The sequence below is a fragment of the Numenius arquata genome, chromosome 5 (genome assembly GCF_964106895.1).
Source record: "Numenius arquata chromosome 5, bNumArq3.hap1.1, whole genome shotgun sequence".
Lineage (NCBI taxonomy): Eukaryota > Metazoa > Chordata > Aves > Charadriiformes > Scolopacidae > Numenius > Numenius arquata.
This window is the reverse complement of record NC_133580.1, coordinates 1,304,551-1,331,079: the sequence shown is the minus strand read 5'-3', so window position 1 is coordinate 1,331,079 and position 26,529 is coordinate 1,304,551. Positions and strand designations below refer to the sequence as shown.

The 26,529-nt window shown below is 53.6% G+C and overlaps 1 protein-coding gene across 1 annotated transcript; it reads left to right on the top strand.

The window, feature by feature from the left end:
- The first annotated feature begins 880 nt into the window (after positions 1 to 880).
- Positions 881 to 25,190, top strand: LOC141464923 (Krueppel-like factor 5). The gene is made up of 5 exons (XM_074148085.1): positions 881 to 1,045; positions 14,368 to 14,415; positions 17,882 to 18,785; positions 21,627 to 21,686; positions 25,012 to 25,190. The coding sequence occupies exons 1-5, from the start codon at positions 881 to 883 to the stop codon at positions 25,188 to 25,190; spliced, it is 1,356 nt and encodes a 451-aa protein (XP_074004186.1).
- Positions 25,191 to 26,529: the final 1,339 nt, after the last annotated feature.

The window sequence follows — 26,529 nt, the reverse complement described above, 5'->3', positions numbered from 1 at the left end:
CTTGGTTTGTCCGTAGGAGCCGAGATGGGAAGCGCCGTGCCCTCGTATCTGCACCTTTTAAACTTTGCCTTTGTTGTTGGTTGTTGGGTTTGGTGTGTTTTTTTGTTGTTTTTTTTTTTTTTTTCCAAAGTTTATCCCTTTTCGCCTTCACTTAATCTATTTATTCGTGATCCTTCCCTTTACCTCCCCTGGGAGCGAGAAGTGTGAGCAAGCAGGAATCAATCTCCTTGTCTCTAAAAATTAGTTTTTCGTGCAAAATTCAACCATTCACCGGAAAACGGCGTTTTCCCATTTTTTAAAAAAAAAAAAAAAAAAAAAAAAAAAAAGCCATTGCTTTTAAAAACTGAAATAAACCCCTGGTTTTGGTGCAGGGGGCTCGATTTGGGAGAGAGTCCCCCCGGCTGTGGGTTGTTTCAGGCCTTCCCCAGCCTCGCAGGTGGGCTCCAGCCCTGGAGGAGGGTCTGGGGTTGGGATGGCCACCGGTGGGACCGTGTCCCTCTGTCCATCCGTGGCAGGGCATGGCTGACGGCGAAGCTCCCGGCCACCGCCTTTTATGTGCCGGTGGCCCGGTGGAGCTGCCGGTGGGGCTCTCGGCGGGAGCCTGATTGGCTCGGCACGGCCTCGCCGCCGCGTCCAGGTTGGCTTCCAGGTTGGCGTTCCTCCTCCCGCAGCCCAGGTAAAGCCTTCCCGCGACCCGGCACCTGGCCTCCCGGGATTAGCAACTCGCTCCGGCTCTTCTCTCTGCATTTTTTAATTTTTTTTGGGTCCCCTTTCCCCTCCCCTTCCTTTTTTTTTTTTTTTTTTTTTTTTAAATATATTATTTTTAAATAAGGTTGGTTTCCCCTCCCCGGGGGGAGCGGGCGCGAGGGGCGCGGGAGGAATGAGCAGTGGGCTGGTGCTGCGCACCCCGCTCCCCGAGGACGCCTCGGCGTTTACCCCCCTGAAGCCCGTCACCATGTCGGGGGAACCCGGCGAAGACCCCCCCGTCTTCGAGGATATCAAACCCCCTGCCCGGCCCCTGGAAAACCCACCCGACCTGGCGCAGGTAAGGCAGCGGCGGGGGGGGGGGGGGGCTGTGGGTTTGGCCATGGGGGCAGCGGGACGGGGCCGGCTCTGCCCGCTCAGGTGTGGGGAGGCTGTTAAAGCCCCCTGCAAAGGTGAGCGTGGGGTTTTTGTTTTTTTTTTTTTTTTTTTTTGACTTAATTCTGCTTTGTTTTTCCGCTCTTTGCTAAAACACCTCCGTCGCTTTGTACGCTCGTGCTTCCCCCTCCGCCGGATTTTCTCTTGGGCGTGTTGGGTTTCATTATTTATTTAGTTATTTATTTATTTTCCTCTCTCCTGCCTTTTTTTTTTTTTGTGGAAATGTTTGGAGGAGAACTTGGGTTTTGTTTACACACACCCCCCCCCCCCCCAGAGCTGGGGCTCGGTCCTTCTGCCCCCCCCCCCCCACCCCGGGGCCGGCAGATGAGGGGGTGCCGAGGGTCTCTGTGCCGCCGCGGGCTCTCTGGGAAAGACGTGGGCAAACGGGATGGCTGCGTCCGTGCGTGATGGTGGAGGGGTGTGTGTGAAATGGGACGTTCTGTTCTATTTCGTTTTATTATATTTATTCTTCCCACCGCTGTGGCGGGGAAGGAATGCTCCTTGAAATTCCCCGGCGGCGGCCTCCCCCCCCCCGCCTCGCACCACGGAGATAAAGACCCCGATAAGCGGCTTCGGGGCATTAACTGCCCCCTTTTTGCTCGCCCACCCCTGTCCTGGGCCGTGGCAGGAGCACGTTCAAGCCCTGCTCCCCATCCCAGGCAAGGTTCCTCACCCGTGTTTTGGGTGATGGACCCCCTCGTCCCACCACCAAGAGCCTTCAGCTGCTCTTCCTGGTGGGAAGAAGGGGTGAACCAGGCCCACCCTCACCCTGCTGCCACCGCTTCGGTCCCTTTCCTCCCCTCCTCCCCCACCCCCCCGAGAAATGGGGTGAGCTGGGGTGCCCAGCACCACCGGTGGCTAATGATTAACCCCGCGCCCCACGTCCCCAGCGCCATTTTGATCGGGGCCTGAGGGCGGTTCCGGCCCCTCGCTCCATGGCCGCCCCTGGTCCGGGCTGGGGCCCCCGGGAAGGCGTCCCCGTGGTGGTCAGCCACGGTTCAGTGTGGGGCAGAGGTTGGGGTTGTCTCTCCGTTGCCCGTTTTCCCTCTCCCGGCAGCACTGATGCCCCAAGGGCCAGTTTTGGGACTCTGTCCTTCAGAGGGAGGTGACGAGATGAAGGCAGTGTCCCCGTTGCTGTATCTCCATGTGATGCCCCGGCAATCTGGCATCGAGTGGTGGTTGTGGATGTGGGGATCAAAATGGGGGCAGAGGACCATGTAGCACCTTCCTCCCTCCCCTACAGTGGTCCCAGCTCGGTGCCTCTCCCCGTAACCCCAGGGCTGCCGGAGCCCCTGTCCCTCCGTACTGGGCTTGGGTGGGTTATCTGAAGTTGGAGGGTCGGGTGGTGCCTCTTCAGAAAGGTGTGGGTTATCTCTAGGGCCCGTCCCTGGTGGGAAAGGGTGGCAGCTCCCTGTTTGGTCTGAGGGGAGGGAGAGGTTTGCTTTCTCTTCACCTTTGTAGCCCCAGCTGCCGGGTGGGATTAGGCAGAGGGGCTGGTGCTTGCCCCACACCTTGGCCATGGTCATGGCCAGCCCCCTGCCACCTTTCATCCTCCTCGGGAGGGACGTGGGGATGAAAAACCCACCCGTGGTTGGAAACACCTTCATCCCACGACACCATCCTTGCTGCCCTTCAAAGGGTAGAGGGGTTTCTCACCCCGGTTTGGACCCTGGGGCAATGCCACCCCAATGGCTGATTTGCTCTGGGGTGGCGGGAGCCAAGGGTGGCCTGATCAGAGGTGTCATCCCTTTGCCATAAGACCATCCTGTATCCCTTTATGGGGTCCCTGGGACGGTGGCTGGAGCTGAGCACCAGCTCATCCGTGCTCCATGGATCACCCACTCAGCCCCTGACAGCCACGGCAGGACTTTACAAACCCACCCAGGGTGAAGCGTTAGGGGTGGCAAAACCTTGACAGCCCTAGGGCTGGACCCCACATCTCCCGGGGAGGGGTTTTCCGTGTGTTGGCCCCCTTTTCTCTTAAGGAATGCCAAGGGCTGTGGTGGCTGTAGAAGAGGCGCTGAAGAAGCTGCAGTAGCTGGAGGGTGGGAAAAGCTGGATGGATGGCTGCAGGTCTGGGAAACCCTTTGCTCCGGGAGGGCGTTTATCGGAGCAGTTTGACAAGAGTTATGGAAAAGGCTGTGACCTGTCAAGGCTCCGGCTGTTGCCCACGGGGCATTTCCCGCTGCTCCAGCCCTCCCGACCCGAGTCTCCCTGATCTCCACCAAAGAAAGGAGCAAACCTGCAGCTGATCCCTTTATCTCGCTGGTTGCAAAGTCCCCCTCTCTCCCCCCCCTCCACAAATCGCTTTTCAAACAAGAGTGGAAGGTGGGAGCTATTTGCTGTTGAAAATTTTATTCAATCTGAGGCAGGTGGAAATGGAGCCTTTGTGGAGTTTACGCTTAGTTTTTTTTCCCCTTTTCTCTGCCTTTCCAGCCGCCCTGCCCCAAATGAAAAAAACAAACAAACAAACAAACAAAAAGAGAAAAGGGCTTGTGAGAGAAAAGCACTTTTTCTTTCTGATTTGAGCCGGATGGGCCAGAAACAGAATTTTCCCCTTTAAATCTCAAGAGGTGGGTGCTAGAAGGAAGGTTAAAAAATAATAATAAATGAATCCAAAAGCATGGCAGGTCCAGGGAAGCGTTTCAGAAGAGGGGGAGACGTTCCCTTTGTGTGGCTGCCAGGCACCCCCCGATGAGCGAGGGGGCTGGGGGAGCACGGGGACTCATCTGCTGCTCCCACCTTGCTGCACTTTGCTCTCCAGGTCTGTTGAGCCACAGCAACTCCTGGTCACCTTGTTTTTAGGGAACCCTCCTGTGGTCTTCTGCTGCTTGTCAGACGGGTGACTGTGTCCCTCTGGGCTGGGATTGACCTCATGGTAGACGAATCACCCCACTGCCAAGTCCTCTAGGCCACCCCATCACTCCCAAGACTCCTGGAGCCGCATGTGGCTTCATGCCCTGGTCTTCCTTGGGTGCAAATGTGGTCCTCAGTGGCTCAAGCTCGATCCCTGCCCTCTTGTGAGAGCTGTCCCCAGGCTGGGGTGATGGAAAGTGAGACGGTGGGAACAGACCCAGGTTTCCACAGTCCTGGAGCTCTTTCTAGAAGGAAGGTTGCCAGTGTGTTCGGGAAGGAGATGGCACTTCCCCTGCTCACTACCCAACACATGAAGGGCAGGAGCTGGCTCCTAATGGGCTTTCCTGCAGTTGTGAGGAGCATGAGGTGGAAAGGGTGGCCCATCTCCATGGTCGGGTTTCATGAATTCAGAGCTGCTGTCTGATGTTGGAGGGTCACCTGGGTTTGGAGCAGCGTTGACTGAGGCCAGGACCTGGCAAAGAAGCTGCTGGGAAAAGGGATGGACAAACCCCACAGCCTGTCCCCTGGTTTAACCCCTTGCCTACCTGCATCAGGAGCCCCGAGGGCAGTTGTGTTGAGGCTAGTGAGCACCCAGAGGGGACAGAGGCTGCCATGGGTGAGGAGGAAGATCCTGGTGAGTGTGGCTGGGGATAGCCCCCAGCCAGCTCGTCCTTCATTGCCTCCCTTTCCTTGGGTGGGCTGTGCTGCTGCAAGCTGAGGAACGGGAGAAAACGGTTCCTCTTGTGTCCTTTAAGCCCAGTTCCTACCCCACAGGCAGTTTCCCAGCGCTGTACTTGGTGCACCTCCCTCCTGCCCTGCCCGAGGGCTGGGCGGGGGGCTCGAGCAGGAAGAAAAGAGCTCCAGCATCTGGGAGGCGCTTGAAGAGATTAGATGGTTTCAGGATGGTGCTGCTCCTCGAGATCTTCAGATGCTCAGTACCAAGAAGGGCATTTCCCACACCCTTTCAATGGACATAGGTGCCGTGGTGTTCCTCTGACTTTATTCTGGCAGGGATTTTCCTTCTGGTATCACAGGAGAAGCCGGGCCAAGCATTTTTAGGTGTGCTCCATCTTTCTGGACAATGCAGGAGCTGTTTCAGTCTCCTGCAGGGTCCTGTGTCCTGCATCTCATGGGTCTGAGCCCCTTTGGGCTCCTCCTTGCATGGATGTGGCTGTGCTGGGGTGATGGTGGCTCTCTCTTGGAGCAGGGATGGGCTTTTCTGCTCCCCGGTGGTCCAGTGTCCTGTACAGCCCGGTTGGAACCTGGGTGATGGGTCTTGCTCATCAGATGTGGTTTGCATCGGGGCCAGGAAGGAGTCCTGCTCCATTTTATTTGTTAGTGGAGATATAGAAGTCCACAGCAAGGAGTGATTAGTTTCCTCGGGCTGTTGGGAGTTGCATGCCATGAATGAATTCAGCTTTTCAGGGGGAAAGGGGAGATGGCAGCCTGGGAGTTTTGCTCTGGGCCTGTAATGAGATGTCGACAGCTCGTTGTGGGTGGGGGTGGCTGAGCCCAGGCATCTCTCTGCGGTTTAATGTCACTCCTTGGGTGTTTGGAGGGGACTGCAATTATTGTGCCCTCTCCTGGGGTCCTCCTTGTGCCCAGGAGGAGAAGGTCACACTACTGAAGGTGGCCCCAGGTTTGGGGACACCACAGCCACGATCTCAGGGGGGCAGTGCCAGGTTTTGAAGGTTTTCCCCCGTGTTGGAGGACAGGCTTTGAGCTCACGGTGTGGCAAGGCGACGGTGTTCCCCTGCCCGTCTCTGCTGGCTGGTGACGGTGCCAGGGGACGGCACTGGCTTTGCACTGCCACGTGTCGGAGGAGCTGCCATTGGTGACACCGGTCCTCACCCACCCTTTACTCCACCAGCGGAGCAGAGAGCTCGGCTTGGGCCTCTGCCAGGATCCCGCATCCACAACTGTGCAAACAGGCGTGGAGATGGAGTGGGCTGGTGTGATCTGCCAAGGGTTCCGTGACTCAGTCCCTTCTTCCTCTTTCTGAGCTGCTCGGTCCACGCAAGGTGCTTTTGTGGGCAGTCTGAAGTCATGGTTCCTCACTTGCTCTTGGCTGGCAGGGACGTTCTTCCCTCTGGGACCCTCCTGGCTTTGCAGAAGGGTTCAAAAAGGGTCCATGCATTCTGCAGACGTGTGCAAAATTCAATTTTCAAAGGGTGCCAGCAGCCCTGAGCGGGCTCAAGGGGTGTGCAGGAAGAGGTTGGTGATACAGAGACGTTGAGCTAAAAGCTGGGCAAGGAGGAATGGGCTCACCGGATGCCCCTCAACACAAGACAAGATGGCGGGATGGCAGCTGGTGGCCTCTGGCTAGAGCGACCTCACGAAGGAAGGGTCCTTTCAGGCTGTTTTGCTTTGGGATCAGCGGGAGCCTGATATTTTTGGGACCAGATTTGCAAGTCCGATGGGCTTTCTGTCTGGCAGGTGTCTGCAGGGCCATGGGAAATTGAGGTGGAATCCCCAGAAAGGATGAATTAATCCATCTACTCTTACGGGAAGACCCTCAGGGACAGTCCCCAGGCAGGACGCCTGCCCACCGCAGCCCTGTGTTGGGGGGCGAGGTGTGGGGGGGGGCTCATTGCAGATCAGATCCTGGTGTGGGAGCCGGTCCAAAGCCAGCGGGGAGCTTGCTACTGCTCAGCAGGCTTTGGCCAAAATCGGAGATAACAGTGAGCCAAAGATGGCGGAATTTGGGGGATCTCAGCCACCATATTTGTTATCTTATTTTACTTTTTAACCCCCCCAAACCCACCGACTTGCCCATGTGTGCGCGGGTGCTCACGCGGGTGCTGCTGGAAGCCGAGGGAGGTGTAGGATGAAACGGCTTGGCCCAACTTGGAGCTGGTTTGGAGCACAATGGCTTTGTCCGGGTGGTACAAAAGGCTGATTGTTCTGCTCCGGGGACTGGGGGGGGGGGGAAGTTTGGCTCGGCAAAGTGGGGAGCGAGAGAAAGGGACAGTGCCGAGAAAGGAAAAGATTACAGGTGTGCTGTTCCTCATCCTCCCGCTCAGCCCTCGCTGGAACCTGTTTTCCTCTCCCCGACATGGGAGGGGTTGCAAATTAGACAGAAAACCATGGTGTTGGCTTTTGTGGCTCTTGTGTTTATTTTTTCTTTTTTTTTTTTTTTTTTCTTTTTTTCTGAACACTGAGAAGGCAGGTATTTAAGGGAGGAAACGAGTAGGGGACTCCGTAATAAATGCAACGGATTTCCCTTTATCGCTCTTCCTGAACGGTCTGTGGGAAGCAAACACAGTCATCCGAAATTACTCACGAAGGTCTAAGGTAGCGCATTTCTGGCCGGTGCATCATCAACTGTGAATTTTCCCCTCTCAAACCTGTTTGGTCAGCTACCTACGCTATTTTGTTCTCCTTCCCTGGTCCAGTGAGTTCTTTTATCTAACCCATCCACTGCAAATAATCACACTTACGACCGTCTTGTTAGCTGAGCCCCTTGATTAGAATATTTGCTTTTCTCGTGCTCCATTGGTGAATTACATGAGTCACAGGGTACAGTTGGTGTTCGGGGATTGGATAACTCCTGTTTACAATTCAGATGTTCTCAGAACTTGAGCTAGCATGAAAACTCTCAAAAAAACCCCCATGGGCTGTTTACCACATCAAAGAGGTTCAGCCCCTTCCAAGCTCAGATTGAAACTCAAACAAAGAATCTTTCATTAAGTTCAGAAATGCTTGGAGAATTCTTTGAAAAGTATTATTTTTATTTTTTTTTTTTTTAATGTGATGGGGACCTTCAAGTTTCCACCAAGGACAGGATTTGCAAGTATAAAAACGCGTTTAATGACCTGGCTCTTTGTAGTATTTCCAGTACAAGCAGGAGGAGACAATGGCAAAAAATTGGTCCCGGTAGAGCTAGTCAGAAAATGCAGGAGAAAATAATATTATCCATTGTTTATCACATCTATCATGTCTAAGGCAATTTGTTTCATGAATCTGAACCCGTCCTGGAGAGGGCAGAGGTATGAGGGTACCTACTCACCTCCCAATTCAGCCCATCATTTTAATGCTGCCTGTACAGCGTCATCATTTTCCATTTTGCTGCTCCTCAGGGATGGTTTAGGGAGCTGAACCCAGGGGAGGCTGAATATATTCAACTGAAAATCCTTCTCAGGAATAGAAGGCTTGGGTGGTGTTCTCTGAAAATGTGGAAATGACCCAAGTTTGTTAAATTGAATGGAAAAATTGGGGCATTTCCCCTTCCCAAACAATCATTCAAAATGCTGCTGTTTTAGGATGTAACGTTTCATTCTGAGCAACTTTCAATATTTGGTATTTTTGTGGTTCTGTGCCGTGCTTTTGGGTGAACTCAGAAATCATTATCTTGGCTGACTGACATCTCCTCTGGGACACGACCAGTGTCACAACCCTCGGGTTTCCCAGGCGTTGGCAAAGCCCAGGCTCCAAAATGCTCTGGGTGGAGCTTCGCCAGGGCTCGGTGCCTTCTCCACCGGAAATGTCAATTGCCTGTTATCGGCCTGTGCCATCATTAATCACCCTTAATTAGCAGCAATCGGCAATTCTTTGAGAATCATTGAATTGTCTTGGTTGGAAGGGACCTTTCAGATCATTGAGTCCAACCTTCAACCATTTTCTCCACCAGGAAAATGTGGAGAGGGTTTAAGCCGAGGGAATGGATCTTGAGGAAGCTCTTGGAGACTTGCTGCTCTCAGGCTGAGAGAAAGACTCTCCCAGCAGCACAGATGCTCGGAAATACGTGGCAGAAGGGGCTGTGGCAGGTGGATCTTCTCCAATGTCCCCCTTGGTCCCTGATTTGGGCAGTATCTTCTTGGCCTTGTCCTGTGCTAGGTGCTGTGCGAGCTTGCACGAAAGAAGTTGTTTTGTTTTGCTAACTGGTTTGGCGAGGAAGCTGAGGGCCAGAAGGGTGGTGGGATTTGCTGTCCGCACGTGAAACCTGACCTTGCTTTTCCCAGACGTGCCTGGGGTACTGGGGCTGACTGGCGTGTCCTACTGGGAAGAGCAGGCTTTTTGGCCTGTTTTATCGCTTGCTGAATGCCAGGAGGACTTCGCAGGCCCCAGCAAGCAGCTGATGACTCACTCTGCCTTTGTCAGACCCTGCCCTGGGAATGTGCTGCTTTTCTTCTGCTTGGAGGAGGAGGTGAGGTGATGAGTGTGAGCTTTCAGATGGTTTGAGTGAGGCACAATGAATCCCACCCATAACCCATCTAGGGAAGCTCCTTATGAGCTCTACCAGCCTCTCCCATGTCACACACAGTTCTGGACTGGTGGCACGTAACCAGAGGGGAGCTGGAAGGCTCAAGGAGAAGACCAGCAATAGCTAGAAACAGGTGGATGAAATTGTCCAGGTCATCCTGGGGAACGGTGACATCTTCTCAGATGCCTCCGTCTCCTCAGATTGAAGGGGAGAGAGTGTGCTGGAGCAGAGGCTGCAACCCAGAAGGAGTAATGGAGCTGCAGGTGGGCCTGCTTCTAGTTGATGGTACCAGCAGGGGCTGCGTGGCTATCCAAATAAACTTTTGATTGTATGCAGGTATAAACCAGGCGAATGCTTGAGTTCCTGCGTGTTTTGGCTGGGGTTGAAGAAGCTCCAAGCCTCCCAAATTTCCAGGAGTTGAAATAACATTAGATGGCTCCATCTCTCCAGACAAACCATCCAAATGGCTGTACCAGTTCACACTGAAAGTCCTGCCCGGCTCAGCCTCCTGCCTTCAACACTGGGTTTTGATGGCAAACCTCCAGTTGGCTTTGATGGCCTTTACCCCAGCCTTTGCTGAGCGAGAGCAGCTCAGATACAGAAAGTTGTGAATGAAGGCATGACTCCATTAAGTCCTCATGTCCTCCCTTTCCACACTTTGAGAGAGCTGCCCTCCTGCCCTGGCAGAGCAGAGAGCAATGGGTGAGGACAGATGGCTGTTCCCATGTCCCCACCTGCCTTCGGGCTCCATCCAGTGCCGAGGCTGAGCGTGTTAATTCTGCAAAAGGGGAAACCAGTTTGGAGCTACTCTAATCTCATCCTGGGACCCCCCACCCTCATCCAGACCTGCCTAAGGCCAGGTGGGCCGAATGCCCACTGTCTCCAGTAAGACCTAGGGATGGTGAAAGCCAGAGCTTTCTCCAAGCTCAGTGTCTCCAAGGTCTACGCTGCTACTTATTTTTCAGTCCATTTATGGCTTTATTTTTGGAGATTTCTGCTTGCTCTCTTAAATTCTGCTGAAGCCTGGCTGCTCCAAACTGCTCCTCTTCCAGGCACTTGACCTTGGAGTTGGATGAGGGTATTTTTCCTGGTTTCTTTGGCCTTTGGGATTGCTGACTGTAGTGGCATGATTTCTGTGATAAATTACCAGGGTAGATTGCCTTTGAGTGAGTCTTTATCAGCTGTTGGAGGAAAGGAATAGCAAACAGAGTCAGCAAGTCTGCTGGAAATGTGGTTGCCTACTGGCTCAGCCAGAGGCCGGCCAACCTCCCAGCTGCCCACATCTGCCTTGATGGTGACTCTTGGCCTCAAGGAAGTTCTGAGAGGGAATAATTACCTTGGGTCCTTCAAACATCAGGGCAGAAAAGAGCACCAGAATAACCCTCCAGAGCAGTGTATGAGCTGAGCGCTCCTGGGCCATCCATGAGCTCCTGGCAGAAACCTGGAGAAAGATTTATTTTTGTGGTCTTGTCCTGCTCCAGGAGCTTGCTCTTGCAAGGTGTAGAATCTTCAAGATGGGAAGGTGGTGGGATAGATCACCTCTGGCAGTCCTCTCTGTGGACTTGTCCAGAGAGAGCTTGCACAGAGACTTCAGCTTAGATGCCCACTTTCCAGGTGGCCAAAGCTAGTGAAGATGACTCTTGCCCCGCTGCTTGGAGGGCAGCTCTAGTTTCTTGGAGTTCCTCCTAACCTCTTTGAGACACAGCAAGCAGAGGAGTCCACCCGGGGTCCTCTGCAGCCCAGCACCCACCTACACAAGCCCAGAGCTGGGCTCTGCTCCCTGTGATGGTGCTTTGTTATTTACAGGAGTGAAAGGTTTGGCCCCGTGCGTACTTGAAAGGAAGAGTCCCGGGGTTTCTTTGCTAATCCCGTTTTGCAGAGAGTTCCAGAAGACTTGAGGAACAAACAGAAAATAACGTCAATCGAGGTCAATATCAAAACCAAATGATCAGAGAAACAAATATTTACTCAGGTCAATATTTAACTAGGAGACAATAAATGCTGATATTGAACCAAATCTGTATATAAATACGGCCTATTTATAACATGTGCCTTTAAAGGGGTACTGCCAGGTACTTGCCATGGCTTTTGATTGATGATTATCCTCCCCATTGTTTGCTGATTCCCTTGGAGGCTGGAGTTTCGTGCAGGTGCATGTATGAGAAAAAGGCTGTACTGTGTAATCCCAGGGCCCGGACAACGGGTACAACCATTGTCCCACACATGCCTGTGCTCGGGGAGGGGACACCCCCCCCCTCCTTGCACCTTGAGCGGGTGCCCTGCCGTTCTCCCATCTCTTGAACCCCCACTGTTGACCTGCCATGGCGAAGCTGGCGTTTTGCTTGCACCCCTCTCCCCAAAACAGTCTTTGCATTGAGGACCAGCTCAGCATCACGGCCAGGATCTGAGCAGGAGCTGGAGACCCAGCTGGGAAGGGGGGCTTGATGCCCCCCAGCATCGCAGAGCAGGACTGTGGGGGGGGAACTGCAGCCAGGTAGGGCTGGAAGCTGCCAAGAACTGAAGAAACTTCTCCCCCCCGAGCACTTTCCCCCCCTCAACCGCTCCCTCCGCCAACTTTACGAGCTCATTGCCTGTTTAGCAAACATTGATTTCTCTCCTTGTTCTCTGCTGCTTGCCCGTGTGGTGACAACATCTGATGTTTCTATGGCGGTTTGTTATTGATCAACTTCAGATTAGAAAGTGTTTAATCACGGGAAAGAAAGACACGTCCCGCCTCCTGCCTCGACAGCCTCCAGCGCCCAGCACTCTTCTAACGATGCTCGTGGTTAATCACTGGCAAAATGGCACAGTTGGCTCAAGCGCTGGTTTCTTCTGCATCCTCCCAAGAAATGTTTGTCTTGGGCTCTGCGTGCACTGATCGATGTCCCGATAATGCCCCACCCTGCCTTTGACATTACCTGAAGGAGGGATAGAGGTCTCCAGGGCAGGAGGTTCCTGCAGGATTTATGAAAATTGGCAGACGGTGGAGGGGGGAGACTTGTGCCAGCGCCTATTAGCCACGGGAGTTGGACACTGGGGTGGACAAAGTGCTCCTTCTAACCCCTTTCCCTTTCCTTCTTGTTTTTTTTGTCTCTCTGTCTTTTCTCTGGCAAGTTGAAAAGACCCTCTTCTGTGGTCAGAAATAGATACTATGACTTTGAGGGTAAAATACCACAGGAGTTCAGTGCTTTTATTGTACAAAAGGCTCTTCTTATTGGCTTTCCCTTCCTGGCCAAACCAAAGATCCCAGTTTGGACACCTCTAATTGATGTCTGCGTCGCCTGTATTTTCCCTTTGCTTATTTTTTGCCTGAGCTACCGATCTATGACTCCTCCTGGAGCCCTCGTTGATGCAGCTGGTGGAGTCTGGGATATGCCCACCTTCAGACCTTGCATCTCAGCCTCATCTCCTGTGATTGTGACAATGGCATTGCTAGTGACCATAGGGGAAACTGGGCCACTGAACCCACTGAAGATGTAGTGGCTCTTCAGCTAGAAGGCCCTGGAGGCTTCCTCCATGAAGTCAGGGTGGATATCTCTCGCAGCATTGAGATGAACTGAGCTCCCTGGCTACGTGATGACTTCAGTCCTTCTCAAAAAGGCAAGAAAATGGTTAATTCCCCGCCTGCAGCTGGCAGAAAGGGAGGAAGGGATGGGCTGATTGTTCCAGGTCATTGTTATCTAGTGTGAGCCCACCACAGTGTCCTCAGCTGCCCTCTCCAGAGCAGCCCCAGGTGGGGCTGTGCCAGGACCCACTTGGGGCTGGCTGAGGGGTCTGCAGAAACCCAGTGTCTACAGGGCTTCCTCCTGGTGGGGCCCACTTTGTCCTCAATCGCTTCCTTTGTATTTATGCTGCTTACCATGGCACGTCTTGAATGCAGCTGGCTGGCAGAGCAGAGGGGTTTGTTGCTCTCCTGGTGTGGTTGACCCCAAAATGAGTGATCCAGCTCCAGGGACCCCTCCTTGCAGGCTCAAGCATTACCTTTGAAGGAGCTTGGCTGAAATATGCAGGTGCTTCTGAAGCTGTTTCTTCCAGCTGATGGGGATGATGGGACACAGATTTCAACCCACAAACTTTTGTAGATCTGAGGTGGAAATTTAATGTTTAAGCATCTCCTCATGCTTCCAGGCACAAAGACCACATGGGGACCAGCAGCTTTCCAGGGGTGGCAGCTTTCAGCCCCAGCCTATTTGGTACCTGTCCTCACAAGGCCACGTGGCTTTTTGGACTCACAAGGAACATCCTCCATTTAGATGCAACTCCCAGAATATGAACACCCCAAAAATGGGAAAACCGAGTCCATTGGGTTGGTTTTTCTGGCTTTTTGTGAGAGAGAGGGAAGCCCTTGCTGGTTTCTAGCCCTTGCTGGTCTGACTGACCAACCTGACAATGTGTGCGTGACCCCAAACTGGGAGGACGAGGAAAAAACTCCTCATGTATGTATATGCTTGAGTGAGTGAGTGTTGTGGGCTCAGCCCTTCATTGCCTGCTCCGGTCGTTTCCAACCTGTTCCCAGAACACAGCATGAACATTTCTGCCTACCCTAAGGTAGCCTTTGTAGATTGAAGCCCCATGGGAACTGGGAGAACTTACTGGTTTGACTGGGCTGGAAATCTCTGAAGGTCTTTGCGCCATGCCTCAAAGCCTCCTCTGGAAAGCTCTGTCTCTTTCCCCATGAGAAACCCAGAGTTCATCAAACCTGGCAGCCAGGCCGAGCTGCTGCCCGGAGTCTCCAAGGGGCTGTCCTCCTTGGGGAAGCTCCAAAAGCCCCAGCAGATCCCACTCTGCCTCTCAGCAAGGATTAAGACATAAAAACAGAGACTTGGCTGTGTGAGCTGGGAACCAAGCCCCTGCTCATCTCCATCCTTCCTCCCACCCCGCTCTGGAACAGGAGGTGTGAAACAGGAAAGAAAATCTCCCCCCGCCCCGAAAAAAAAAAAAATCCTTGTTAGTGAAGAGAGAGAAGGTGATATCAAGGCAAGGCTGGGCAGGGGGAGGCACTGGTGATGGTGGTGGGGACCTGCCCACAGACAGGGTGGGCAGCTTGAGGTCCTGGGGGCCATGAGGGGCTGGGGAGAGAGTGGGAGAGGCCCACCATGGCCAGGGGTGGTTGGGGAGGTCAGCGGGGGGGTGGCCACCGCACTAACCCAGCCCTGTCTGCCCCACAGCTGCACCCCATGAGGATGGAACAGCGGATGCCGCCGCTCATTCTTGAGGTGAAGCACTTTCCTCATCCTTCCCTTTGCATGCTCCTGTCCCCGCTGGTGAGAGGTACCGCTAAAGCCCCTGAGAGACTGAGCTGGGACTGTCCCCTGCCCAGCCAGCCCTACTGCAGGCCACCCAGATCCACCAGGGAGGAGATGGTGGTACCTCCAGTCCCTCATCCTGCCCCCGCTGCCAGCCAGGGTGGGTTCCTCCTGGTCTCCATCTCTGCAAGCTACCCGGGTGCCTGTGTAGCTGTCTCCTCCATGTCTCCATTAACTGGATCCTCACCAATGGTGAAAGGAGCCATGAGTGACAGCCAGAGGTAGACACCTGCATTCAGGACACTTGAGTTGTATCCCACCCAGACATGTCAGCACTTAGTCATCCCAGTGGGACAAGGAGTTGGTGTGGGATCGTGAGACCCCCACTGGAGTACTGCTTCCAGCTCTGGGACCTGTTGGAGTGGGGCCAGAGGAGGCCACGGAGATGCTGGGAGGGCTGGAGCCCCTCTGCTGTGAGGACAGGCTGAGAGAGTTGGGGGGCTCAGCCTGGAGAAGAGAAGGCTCCGGGGAGACCTTAGAGCCCCTTCCAGTCCCTCAAGGGGCTCCAGGAAAGCTGGGGAGGGACTCTTGATCAGGGAGGGGAGCCATAGGAGGAGGGGGAAGGGTTTGACACTGAAAGAGGGGAGATTGAGATGAGATCTGGGGAAGAACTTCTTTGCTGTGAGGGTGGTGAGAGCCTGGCCCAGGTTGCCCAGAGAAGCTGTGGCTGCCCCATCCCTGGAGGGGTTCAAGGCCAGGTTGGAGGGGGCTTGGAGCAACCTGGTGTGGTGGGAGGTGTCCCTGCCCAGGGCCAGGGGTGGGACTGGGTGGGCTTTAAGGTCCCTTCCAACCCAAACCATTCTATGATTCTGTGATAGAGCATTGGCTGGGAGGTGCTTAGGGAAATGGTACAGGGTTGTTAGGCTTTTCTGGGCCACAAACAAGCAAAAAGCCCCCCTTTCTTCTTCTTGGGAGGACACTGGGGCTCTCGGGGTGGTATAGAACCCATGACACAATCAGCAGCATTATGACAGTCTGGATTCCAGCGGAGAGAGAACCCTCACAGTCCTGGTCCCGCACACACCGGTGGGGCTGCAGCTACAAACAGGGTTGGTGTCCTTTCCTGTCCGATGAATGCCCATCGCTTTTGCTCTTCTGACCAACTGCCCCTTAACACACCCCCCTCTCCCCAGGACCCTGGGGCTGCTCAGGGTCAGAATTGGATTTAACAAGCTTTATCAGTCTTTTCTGTGCAGGTAGAGGTGGTTATGAGAGAAAAGGAGGCTGGGAGACACCAAAGAGGGGGGACAGGCAGTGGATGGGGGGAATTTTGGCTGAGAATGTAAGTTTTGAATCTGAACTTAGGGCTCCCCAACGCCTTTCTGCATTTAATATACCTGCCTGGTCACCTGCCGTATGAGGACCTACTGGAGTTGTGGAGGGGGGAGACCTTCCCTTGGGAACTGAAGGTGAGAAAGTTAAATGCCAGAGATAAGGGAAGTGCAGAAGTAAAAAGGCATCCAACACCTTCCCCCAATCCTGGCAAGTGGGACCTTTCATTGCTCAGGTATGTCCGGCATTCGCAGTCTCTGGTCCTGCCTCCAGTGAGCTGGCTCCCAAGGGTGACGGTGAAATCCCAGCGTGTGGGCACAGGGAAGGTGCCCCCAGGGTTTGGCTCCGAAGCTCTGGCATGGTTCTTGGGCAGGAACCCAAGGTGGACACTGCCGGGGCGGAGCAGAGAGGAGATTGGGGCTTTGGACCTGCCTGTGGGGACTGAGCTGAGGGTCTCTGATGCTCTCCCCTGCTGATGCTTTAGCTCTAGGTGATGCCTGAGCCAAGGTGTCCTCACTGGAGCATGGCCAGGTGGCTGTTGATGAAGGCAACACTTGAGCAGAGGTGGTTAGGTGAGGATGTGCCCCAAAGTGAGGTTGTAGTGATGACACGTGGCTTCCTTTGATGAGAGAATGGGCTTCTCAGGTCCTGCACGTTTGATGGGAACAGACAGGATTTACAGCACGGTGTGTAGCCACACCAGTGTGGCGAGCACAGGGTTGAAAACACGGTCCCAGGGCAATGTAGAACTTCCAGATCCAGCTGCTCTGAGCTCCTACCCATGTAGAAGAGGGTGGATTTGTGGCACGTACCCGTGTTTGGGTGGAAGCCAGCTTACCCATGCGTTACCAGTGTGGCTCGCAGAGGTGCAAAAAGGCTCTTTGAATTAGCTGGAAGCGCAGGTGATATGTTTCGCTGGAAAGGGTAAGGAAATCTCTTGGGTCCCGTCCAGCTTTGTTCAGAGCAATGGACTTGCAGCAGGGATGACTTTGGCCCATGGAACTCCAGTGACATAGTTCAGGGCTGTAAAACCCGCGGCTCAAGCGTGCAGGGTGTGGGGTGAGATCAGCTTGTTCTCCTGAAGTGCGCTGTAAGGTTCTGCCAGGGAAACCTGGTGGTTTTGCCAGCTCCTCTACATATGAATGAGTCTACGAGGGCTTCGCAATGAGCTTGACACATGGATAACCACATAATTAAAGGCTGTAGCTTTATGGAAGAGCATTAGCGCTGGTATCTCTAACCACAAAGAGCAGAACTTGAGTCATCAAATGCCAGGGGATGAATTTCCTAGCAGGTTGCCCCATCAGGTTGCTGAATTATTGGGCCTGGATCCAGTGGGATGCCGCATCAGACATGAACCAGGAGGAGAGGAAACCTGGCAAGCGGTGATTGTCTGAGCTAGAGGTCCTATTAGCTCAGAGGACCCAGGCTTGTCAAAACATCTCGACAAAACTAGAACTAAACAGAAGGTTAGGTGAAGGCTGAGACACTTCACCAAGACCAGACAGTAATAGTGTGCCTGGCAGTGTCCATTTCAGGCTCACAGTCCGCTGAATTAGTGGCAACGTCACTTAGATTTCTAGGGCTATAGCCCAAATTATTCTCAATAAATTAAAGATATTGTCCTACAATAAAATGCAAGACATCTCAGGCTGTTGAGTTTGAAGGAGAGCAGAGTCACCACATCTAAGGTGGGCTGCAGATCCAGCATGCCCCAAGCGTGAGGCTGACTGGAGTGGAGTTTCTGATTTCAACCCGTTTCTACTGTTAAATTCTCTTGTTTGTGTGACCAAAGCCTTGTACCCGAAGCTCGGCTCTTCTTTATCAGGCTGTATTTCTCTCATAACTGCATCCTCTGCTTAGCTTGCCCTTTGTTATCAGTGCAGAGAGGTAGGAGGGAAGTGGGACAGAGGACAGTGATTCACTCCCGGGGGAGAGTGATTCAGAGACTGAAGCTAAATCACGGCAGCCTGTGCCTCCTGGGCTGTTCCTGCTGCTCTCTGGGTTTCCTGCTGGCTTAAGTACTTGTTGAACATTGGACTCCCACCACCAGTCTGTCAAGGTCACGCCTCACAAGTTCTCTCGTCTGTATTTTTTGCCACAGGCACGGTCCGAAATGGATAAGTACCTTTCAACCGAGGTGACCCCCATCCCCATGATACCAGACAAGAAGTACCGCCGGGAGAGTGCCTCAGTGGTGGACGAGTTCTTCTCCACAGAGAAGCCCACTTCTACGCCCTACAGCGTGAACATCAACGTGATCCTGCCAGACACGACGCACCTCCGCACTGGACTTTACCGGCCACCCAAACCCATGGCGCCGTTCCCACAGATCAAAACAGAGCCTGGCACCAGCTTCGCCCAGCCCTGCTCTTCCGCCTCCGGCTCCACGCAGACCCTGCCCGACTTCACCAGCGTCTTCAGCATGCCCCAGTCGGTGGCAGTGAACAACATCTTCATCAAGCAGGAGATGCCCTCTGAGATCCCCTTGTCCACCAACCCGCAGCAATCCCAGCTTTACCAGATGCCTCTTGGCAACGGAAGCGCTGACATTACCACCCTGACCTCCTCCTCCAACAGCACCACAGCTATCAACAGCCTCAGTGGTGTCACCATGTCCACAGGTAACACCATGTCCAGTGTGGTCCACAGGCCTGTCCAGCCAGGAGGGCCGGTTAAGCAGTACCCACACATCTCCCAAGGACAGGGAAACTTCAACATCTCAGGGCAGTTCTACCCTACTCCAGGGGTGACCCTGCCCCCGTCACCCCCCAACTCGCAGCCTGGCAGCCCGGAAAATCAACCCGAGCTCATCAACACCATCTCTCCCCCACCATCCTATGAAGCCACTTTTGGACTGAAGTTGGTCCAGTCATCGCAGGTCCCCCCAGTCCCCAACGGCCTTGGGACCCTCTCCCAAGGGCACATTGTCATGCAGCCCCCCAAATACAACAGACGCAACAACCCTGAGCTGGAGAAGAGGAGAATCCATCACTGTGATTACCCAGGTATGCTCACGGTTGATGTACTGGCTTGGTTTTGGGGAGGGGGGAGAGTCTCTTCTTGACACACTGAGGCTGGGGGTGCACCTTGGGCCTCTGCAGCAGTTTAATCCAAAATCTCTGTGTCTGCATGATGAAGGGAGCTGTGGAGCTGGGTGGAGAGCCCCAGGGAAACGGGGTTCCTACCACCACCAAGGGAGTAGAAGAGGTTGATTCTGCCTGTGCTGGCTGATGCCTTTTTTTCCTCCCTTTCCCTGGCAAAACCAAGCCTGACTCTGAGAGGCAGAGAGCTCCTGCAAAGCACAGGGATGCTCCTGGAAATCTGCCGTTTCAGCTGAGCTGCCCGTTTTGCTCTGGTCTTGCCTAACCCCGAGCAGCCACATGCTCTCTGCAGGTGAAACCATGGTGGCTTCTCACTGGTCTTTCCCTCTCTCCCATAACGGGTGGCAAACCATCAAGGAATTTCCATAAGAGCCTTCACCATCTTTCCCTGTACCCTGAATTATCTTCTTCCAAAGAGCTGAATATCTCTGCGCCATATCCTTCAGCGGCTTCATGTACTGCATCGGGATGGTGTGGAAAGGCATTTTGGGGTAACGACCAGCCCAGAGCTGAGGCTGTTCCCTGTGTGTCACCTCATTGCATGAGCATGTCCATCTAAAGACCTCTGATGCCTTGGCAGGAGGAGAACCTGTCGGGTTTCCTGCACCGAGCTTGCGGCACCCACAGCTGCAAACTCTCATCCACGTCGCACGGGAGAGAAGCAATCGTGTTCCCAAGGGAGAAATCCCAGTGAAACCAGTGTGAGGGCTTGAAAATCACCAGTCCTGGTGCAGGGACATGCACCTCCCACTTCCTGGGCCGAGCCCCGGCCACGGAGGAGTTGGGGATTAGCAAACAGTTTTCCCATGGGGGTGTGTGAACTGAGGAAAGTCATTTCCCAACCGCCTCCCATGAGATTGATGTGCTCCCGTGCTCTTTCCGTGGCGCAAGAGTGGCCGTAGCAGGTCAGCCCAGAGGCCCGACCAGCCCAGATCCCGTCTCCAGCAGCGACCCGGCGAAGTGCATAAGAATAGGACTGGTTTAGAGAGGTATTTCTGTGCTTGCACCTTCCCACCCTCTGGCAACCTCCAGATCGGGGACTTTCTGAGCCAGAAGCTGCACCCACGTTCTTGCGGTTTACAGCTTGGGAGGATTTTTTATTATTTTTTTTTTTTTTTTTACCTTCTGCTGGTGGGAGACAGATTTAGGGTATCAGTGGACCACTGCTCCGAGACAGACCCCCTCCGCTCTTGTCAGAACGGGTCAGGGGAACACCCTCACCCTGCGGGACCCATTGCCAAGGCAGAGCTTGCCTGTTTTCAGCCGGATTTTGGCCTGCCCGGGAAGGCAGGAACACATCTGCCATGAAAAAAAAAACCTCCCCCCATAACCTGTGCTGAATAAACACCGAGTGGCTCCATAGCGTGTACGTGCAGAGACAGAGGAGGGCTCCTTCTAATCCTTCACACGCTGAGGTTCAGCTGGAGGTGAAACCAGTCAGGGCTGATGGCAGCAGGGCTGACTGACACCGGGGACGCGTCGAATTCACGCCGGTGACTGGATGAACAAGGGAGACCTGTTTGCAAAGCCCTGATCCAAGCTTCCAGGTGGTGGCCCCAGCACTTTCTCCTCTGCGTGCTCACGAGGTCGTGAAGCCCAGCCATGCCCTGCTCCCTGGGCTGCTCCCTCTGGGTTTGGGGACCCCTCTGGGGTCTTGTTGGGCTTCATTTCCATCCCCAGCAGGGAGGCAGCCCTTGGTCTCATGCGAACTCATCTCTCTCCCAAGTGTGAGGGATCTCTGAGGCTTCCGAGCATCAGAAGCACAACTGGACTGGGTCACCAACCCTTATCCCTCCTGCCACGGGGAGGGGATTGGCACTAGCTGCTCCTGCACCCCTTCAGGAGAAGATGGAGACCTGATCTCCTGCCAGAGGCTGCTTTAGGCGGTGGGGAAACGCTGCAATGAAAAACAGGACTGTGTTGCTTCTGCAGGTCATAAAAATGCAAATTCATATTTTAATATACTTGTCAAAACACAATGAAGCAGGGCCATAAAGGCCGCATGAGAAGCTTTTCTAGGCTTTATCTAACCGAAACGAGGAACTGGCAATGATTCACTTTGAGACGCCTGTTGAGACTTATGCCAAAGTCACGGTGTTTCTGTTAAGAGCTTTTCTTTGACTAAACCTGTTGTTGCTGATCTTCTGAAAAAAAAAACAAAACAAAACAATAAAAAAAAAAAACCACCTTCCCACCAGCTTTATGCTGGATCCTGAAAGCCAGGCTGCGGCTCCACCAGCCTACCTGGCGTTTCCTGCTTCCTGGAACACACCGCATCTGCTGGGTCTGGGAGGATTACAAAGGACATCTTCCCTCCAGCCGCCCAGCAGTGGTATCAGTTACGTCTGGAATCCAGAAAAGACAAAAAAAAAGGCAGCACAAAGCCAGCAGCTAACGGTGGCGAAGTTACAGTTTTCATCCTGCCTGGAAGAGCTGGTTGAGGAAGGAGGGGGGGGGGGATTGAAAGTCTGTGCCTCCTTCTTCCCCCCTCCCCGATCCCCCTAATTCCCAGCACAATGCCCACGGGTGTCAGGCTCGTGTAGCAAAAGATGGAGCGTTGTAAAGGTCGGTCTGTCTCGGAGAACAAATGCTCTTTAGTTACTGCTGACACAAAATGGGTATCGCCCAGGCTTATTTGCATGCTGTTACCCAGAGTGCTCTGTCCCTAACCCCAAATATAATATGTTCTGGGTTGGTTTGAGCCCCTTTCTCACCGGGAAGTTGTGTCTTTTCTGTTTTCTGCAGGTTGCTCAAAGGTTTATACCAAGAGCTCCCACCTGAAGGCCCACCAGAGGACTCACACGGGTAAGAGCACACGCCATGGGGAACCGCTGCCAGCCCACGCTTCTTCCACTGTTAATGGCAGTGATTATGTACCTGAGCTGATTACCTTAATCTAGGGTGGCTGTTGGGGTAAGGAGCACAGTTAAGTCTACTGACGTTAAAAAAAGTCCAACAGTTGCACTGGTTTATAGCGACTGTGTGCACTTGTTTGCCTTCTGGAGGGATGGTCTAGAATTTAGGAGAACTCCTGGAGGCTCTTGAGTTGATGGATTGAGAGAAGGAGGTGCCCTCAAAACTTCTGTCACTCTGAGCTCCTCCTTTGGCATCTCCCAAAGCCCAACCAGGTCTGATCCTGCTGAGCCCAGGGATTGCATAAAAGCGTGTGGTGCATATATAGGACCTCTGAGGAGACAAGGGCTGTCTCTTTTGTGTCAAGCGCCCCTGTGGTCCCCAAGGAGAGGAAGGAACCCCTCAATATCCTTGTGATCCAGCCACACAGACCACGTGCGCCCGGTGCTTGTCCCCTCTGTGTCATTGGAGCTGCCAAATACACGTACAGAATGGCTTCAAAATACCCATTCAGAAGGGATGTACATCATTCCTGAGGGCAAAGGTGCCATCGACTGCCCTCGCTGGTGTCAGCAAGGCCACCAGCACAGAGGGGCTCCCACCACAACCAGCTTCCCGGGGTAAACCTGGCTCGGTGGCACTTGTGCATTCAAGCACAGGTTCTTCTCATTAAGGCATTTATTATACCTGAAACTTTATCAGATCCCCAGGTAGTCCAGGAACCATCAGTGCCCTCATAAATCTCTTTTATAGAAGGGCTGATCTTTACTGAAAGCAATTAAGCTGGCCCAGAGTTCACTTTTCTTTTTTATTAACAACGAACAAAACCCATCCTGAGGCTGGGAATCCGTTCTTGCACTTGGCCGGGTTCCGTTTTCCTCTTATCAGTCCTTCGAACAAGCCAGCAAAGAATTTTTCTTTGTGCATGAGGTACAATATTTTTTTGGCAGGGCCTGGGTGGGAGGGGGCTGGAGAACAACACGGAAGGGGTGGAAGAAAAGGACAGGAAGGACATTGTCCCGGCTCCCAGAGCTGGGTGGCATTTGTCACAACAGCAAACTGGATTCAGGGATACGCCGGGGCTCTCGCTTTAGAATTAAATATGTCTTTTTCCTTTTCCATTTGGAGCCCAGGGCTGAGCTCTGTGCCCAGAGACGTGACCTGTCTGAGACAGACACTGTCCTTACAAGTCATAATTTAAAGATGTATCCTGGCAAACTTGGGCGGGTTTTGAACCCGATAAAATGCAGTTAATTTTCCCACTAATTGGGCTGGAAATCCAAGTGCATTTGCGTCCTTCCACTTCACAGAGGGAAGGGCAGAGAGGTCATGACGCGACCTGGGTGGTCAAGAAAACTAGTGGTGCTGTGGGGTGGGCAAAAAAGAAGGGAATCCAAACCAGAGAGCCATGTGAGGCAGGCTCAGGGTGTCTGTGTCCAAGTTTTCAAGTTTTGAAGCCTCCTGTCTCGCTTTTGAGGGCTCAGGCCCCCCAAGCACCGGAGCGGCAAGGGCAGGGACCGTCCCAACTCCTGCAGCTTCAGCTCCATCACTCGAAGGGTTAATAAGGCCCTTTCTCTCTTGGTGGGAGCTGGGCTGAGAAGTGCCCGATCTCTAAGATCTTGCCTTGTGGTTTGCCCCGTTGCCATGGGCTGGGCTGTATTCATCTCCTGGAGACACCATTCATTTCCTGGGTGCCATTGTGAGATTAAATATATAACCCGGTGGCTGCTCCCCCGCCCCCCCGGGGGCTGGGAAATGCCAGTTTGGGTCCTTTGTTTGAGCTTGCCCTGCCGTGCTGTCCTGGGAGATGGAGCCAGCTCCCGGGACAATGGAAAGCATTTTGTTTCTATCCTGGAGATCAACCTGTTATTGTTTGAAACTGAAGGGCCTTGGTAGGGTTGACCCAGCCAGGTGACCCGCCTGGGACAATGTCTGTGGCTGCGCAGCGCAAACCCCACCTTTCTCTTAGCCTGCCCTAAAACTTGACTTTTTAGGTTCTGTATTTACCCAGGATGCATAAAATACACTTTTCTCCTCCCTGTGATGCAGAGCTCAGGGTTTTTTTGGAGGAGCAAGATGTGGTCTCGGTGCCCGGTCTCCTCTGGGTTGGGATGTCCATGCTCTCATACTTTTGTCTGCTGAGCGCAAGATGCCGTAGACCTTGCCGTGGCTGAGGTTTTTTTTCCTGTTTCCTGGCCAAATCCACCACTTGCCGAGCCCACAGGCTGCAGGGAGGAAAACGGGGCTGGGGTGTGCGTGTGTGTGTGTAAAAACATGTTGGAGCACGACACACATGCCTGTGCATGCAAGGGCTGCGTGTCTACGTGCGCTCATGCCGCCATGGTGCCGCTCAGCCATGGGCCGATGAAAGGGTAAATATTTGAGGTCGGGAAAGTCAGCACATTCCCTGAACTCTGCCTGCTTGTTCAGGCTGTTAAGAAGCCAGGGCTAATATTTGAGAGCACCCCACCCCTGCGGGGAGAGGGCTGCAGCCAGGGTTCAGCCCCACAACCCCCGGGGAAACACGGGGAAGCTTGGAAGCCAACACGGGCTTTTCCAGCCCAGTTCCCAGCTGGCTGAGAAGTTGCACAATTTAATTGATTTCAGTTGGGGAATAGGTGTGTATGGGCGGGAGGAGGCAGCTGGGGGGGGGAGGGTGGGCAGGGGAGGAAAAGAGGGCATTACGTCACCCAAATGCTCCGGAGAAAACCCAGTGTTTCGTGTACAGGGAGCTGCGGCTGCTGCAGGGCTGGGCTTCGAGGCAGAAGGAGTTGGGTGGTGGTTTCAAAGATGGGAGGCTTTGAGGAAAATTCATATGGCATCACCCCCTTCTTTCTTCTGATGCTCCCCCCCTCCCCCCCAACCTGTATGAGCGGCAACACCTTCCATAGGAATTTTTGCTTTTCTAGTTAAAAGAAAAAAAAAAACAAAACCCTCAATTTTTTTTAGCCAGAAGTGCTCCAGAATCCATCCAATAGGAACATGAACATCAGTAGAAACCAAGACTAGAAAGCAAAGCAGGGAGGACACATGGACAAGACCTGGTTACTGCAGGTCATTTATGGTCCCTTGGTGGCTATGGACTGTACGCACCTGGTAGTGGCCACCAGCCCTGTTCTGCAGCGGGGCAGCCCTGGTTGCCCTCCAGGAGGGGGACAGGGCACCTCAGGAAGGATGGGGCGGGTGGTTGGGATGCAGACACGTGTTCACATAGGTTCTTGGGTGGCGGGGGCTGTGACCTGTGGCTCTTTCCTCTCCCCCCCCCCCCCCCCGCCAGGTGAGAAGCCCTACAAATGTACCTGGGAAGGCTGCGACTGGCGCTTTGCCCGCTCCGACGAGCTGACCCGGCACTATCGGAAGCACACGGGTGCCAAACCCTTCAAGTGCCTGGCCTGTGGCCGGTGCTTCTCCCGCTCCGACCACCTGGCCCTCCACATGAAGAGGCACCAGAACTAGGAGCCGCCGACCCTCGCCCACGTCTCCAAGAGCAGCTGAAACTTTTTTCTTCTGTTTTTTTGTTTGGTTTTTTTTTTTTTGTTCTCTCCCAAGGGGGCCTCTCCTCTTCTCCTATGTAGGAACAAACCCATGCTGTGAGCAACCAGCAGGGCAAGGGTGGCTGGCAAGCCTCCTCTGCAAGCCCTGTCCCCAACTCCTCCTGGTTTTAAAAGAAATCTCATTAAAAAATAAGTTATAATTACAAACTGATCTCATGACGAGGCTCCCAGTGGCACTGGGGCGATCGACCTTGGATTCCAAAGGGCTTTCTTCCAGCAAGCCTGCTATTTATTTGTCACTCAGGAGCATCTGTCCTTCATGTCTCAAGCTTGTTGGGATTGTTTTTGGACTCCTTTTCGGGGCACTGCCTTTGGAGATCCTGAGGAGGGTCACGAGGGGTTGGTAGCCTTGGCTGCACGTGAGATGTCGCACGTCAAACTGTGGGTGGAATCCCCTTGGACTGCCCCACAGCGTGGCCATGGAGGTGGCACCTCTGATGTGTGACAACAAGGGCACATAGATGCCCAGGGCTCTTTGGGTTGACAATCCCAGTCTCGGTGGGGGCATAGAAGAAGAAAGGGCCAATGACATGTTCACCTGACGTGCCTTCAAGCGAGGGGCAGCACAAAAGCAGATGACAAAAGCCATCATCTGTGTCCCCCTTGAGCCCACCTGAGGTTTCCTGGCAGCTAGTTCACTCGGGGCTGCGAATCTGCCCTGCTCGGCCAGGTTTTTTTTGGTTGTGTCCTTAGCATTTCTGCTTCCAAGATGAATTTTGACTTCAGGTGTCTCTGGGAGGACCAGCGCGGGTCTTGAAGCCACCCAGGGGACTGCAAAAAAAAAGCCACCGACAAAGCTCTGGTTTCCCAGAACACGCTGTGCCTTTCTCCATAAAGCACTGAGCAGGCTCTGCTCCTGCCGGGAACACACACACGAGGAATCAGTCATCGCCTATCATTGCACCCGACTTTTGCTGTTGCTGTTTCATCACGTCCAGACAGAAAAGAAGGGGAAGAAAAAAAAAAAAAAGAAAAGAAAAAAGCATCTTTGAAACAAATTCCAATAAATCCTGATGTTCAGATTGTAATCGTGTTACCTACCTCACAGGCTTTCCATAAGGCACCTTCCCTCTTCTCCCGCGGGGTGCCGTTGACGCGTGGGACCCACCAGCCATTCCTCGAAGCCTACCGGGGGTTAAACTTAGGCAGAAGGAGAACCAGTCCATGCCAGTTTAAACAGCAGCCGCACAGGTAATAAATAAATCAGGAACAAATAATGGGCCCCAGTGCCTCCAACAGAA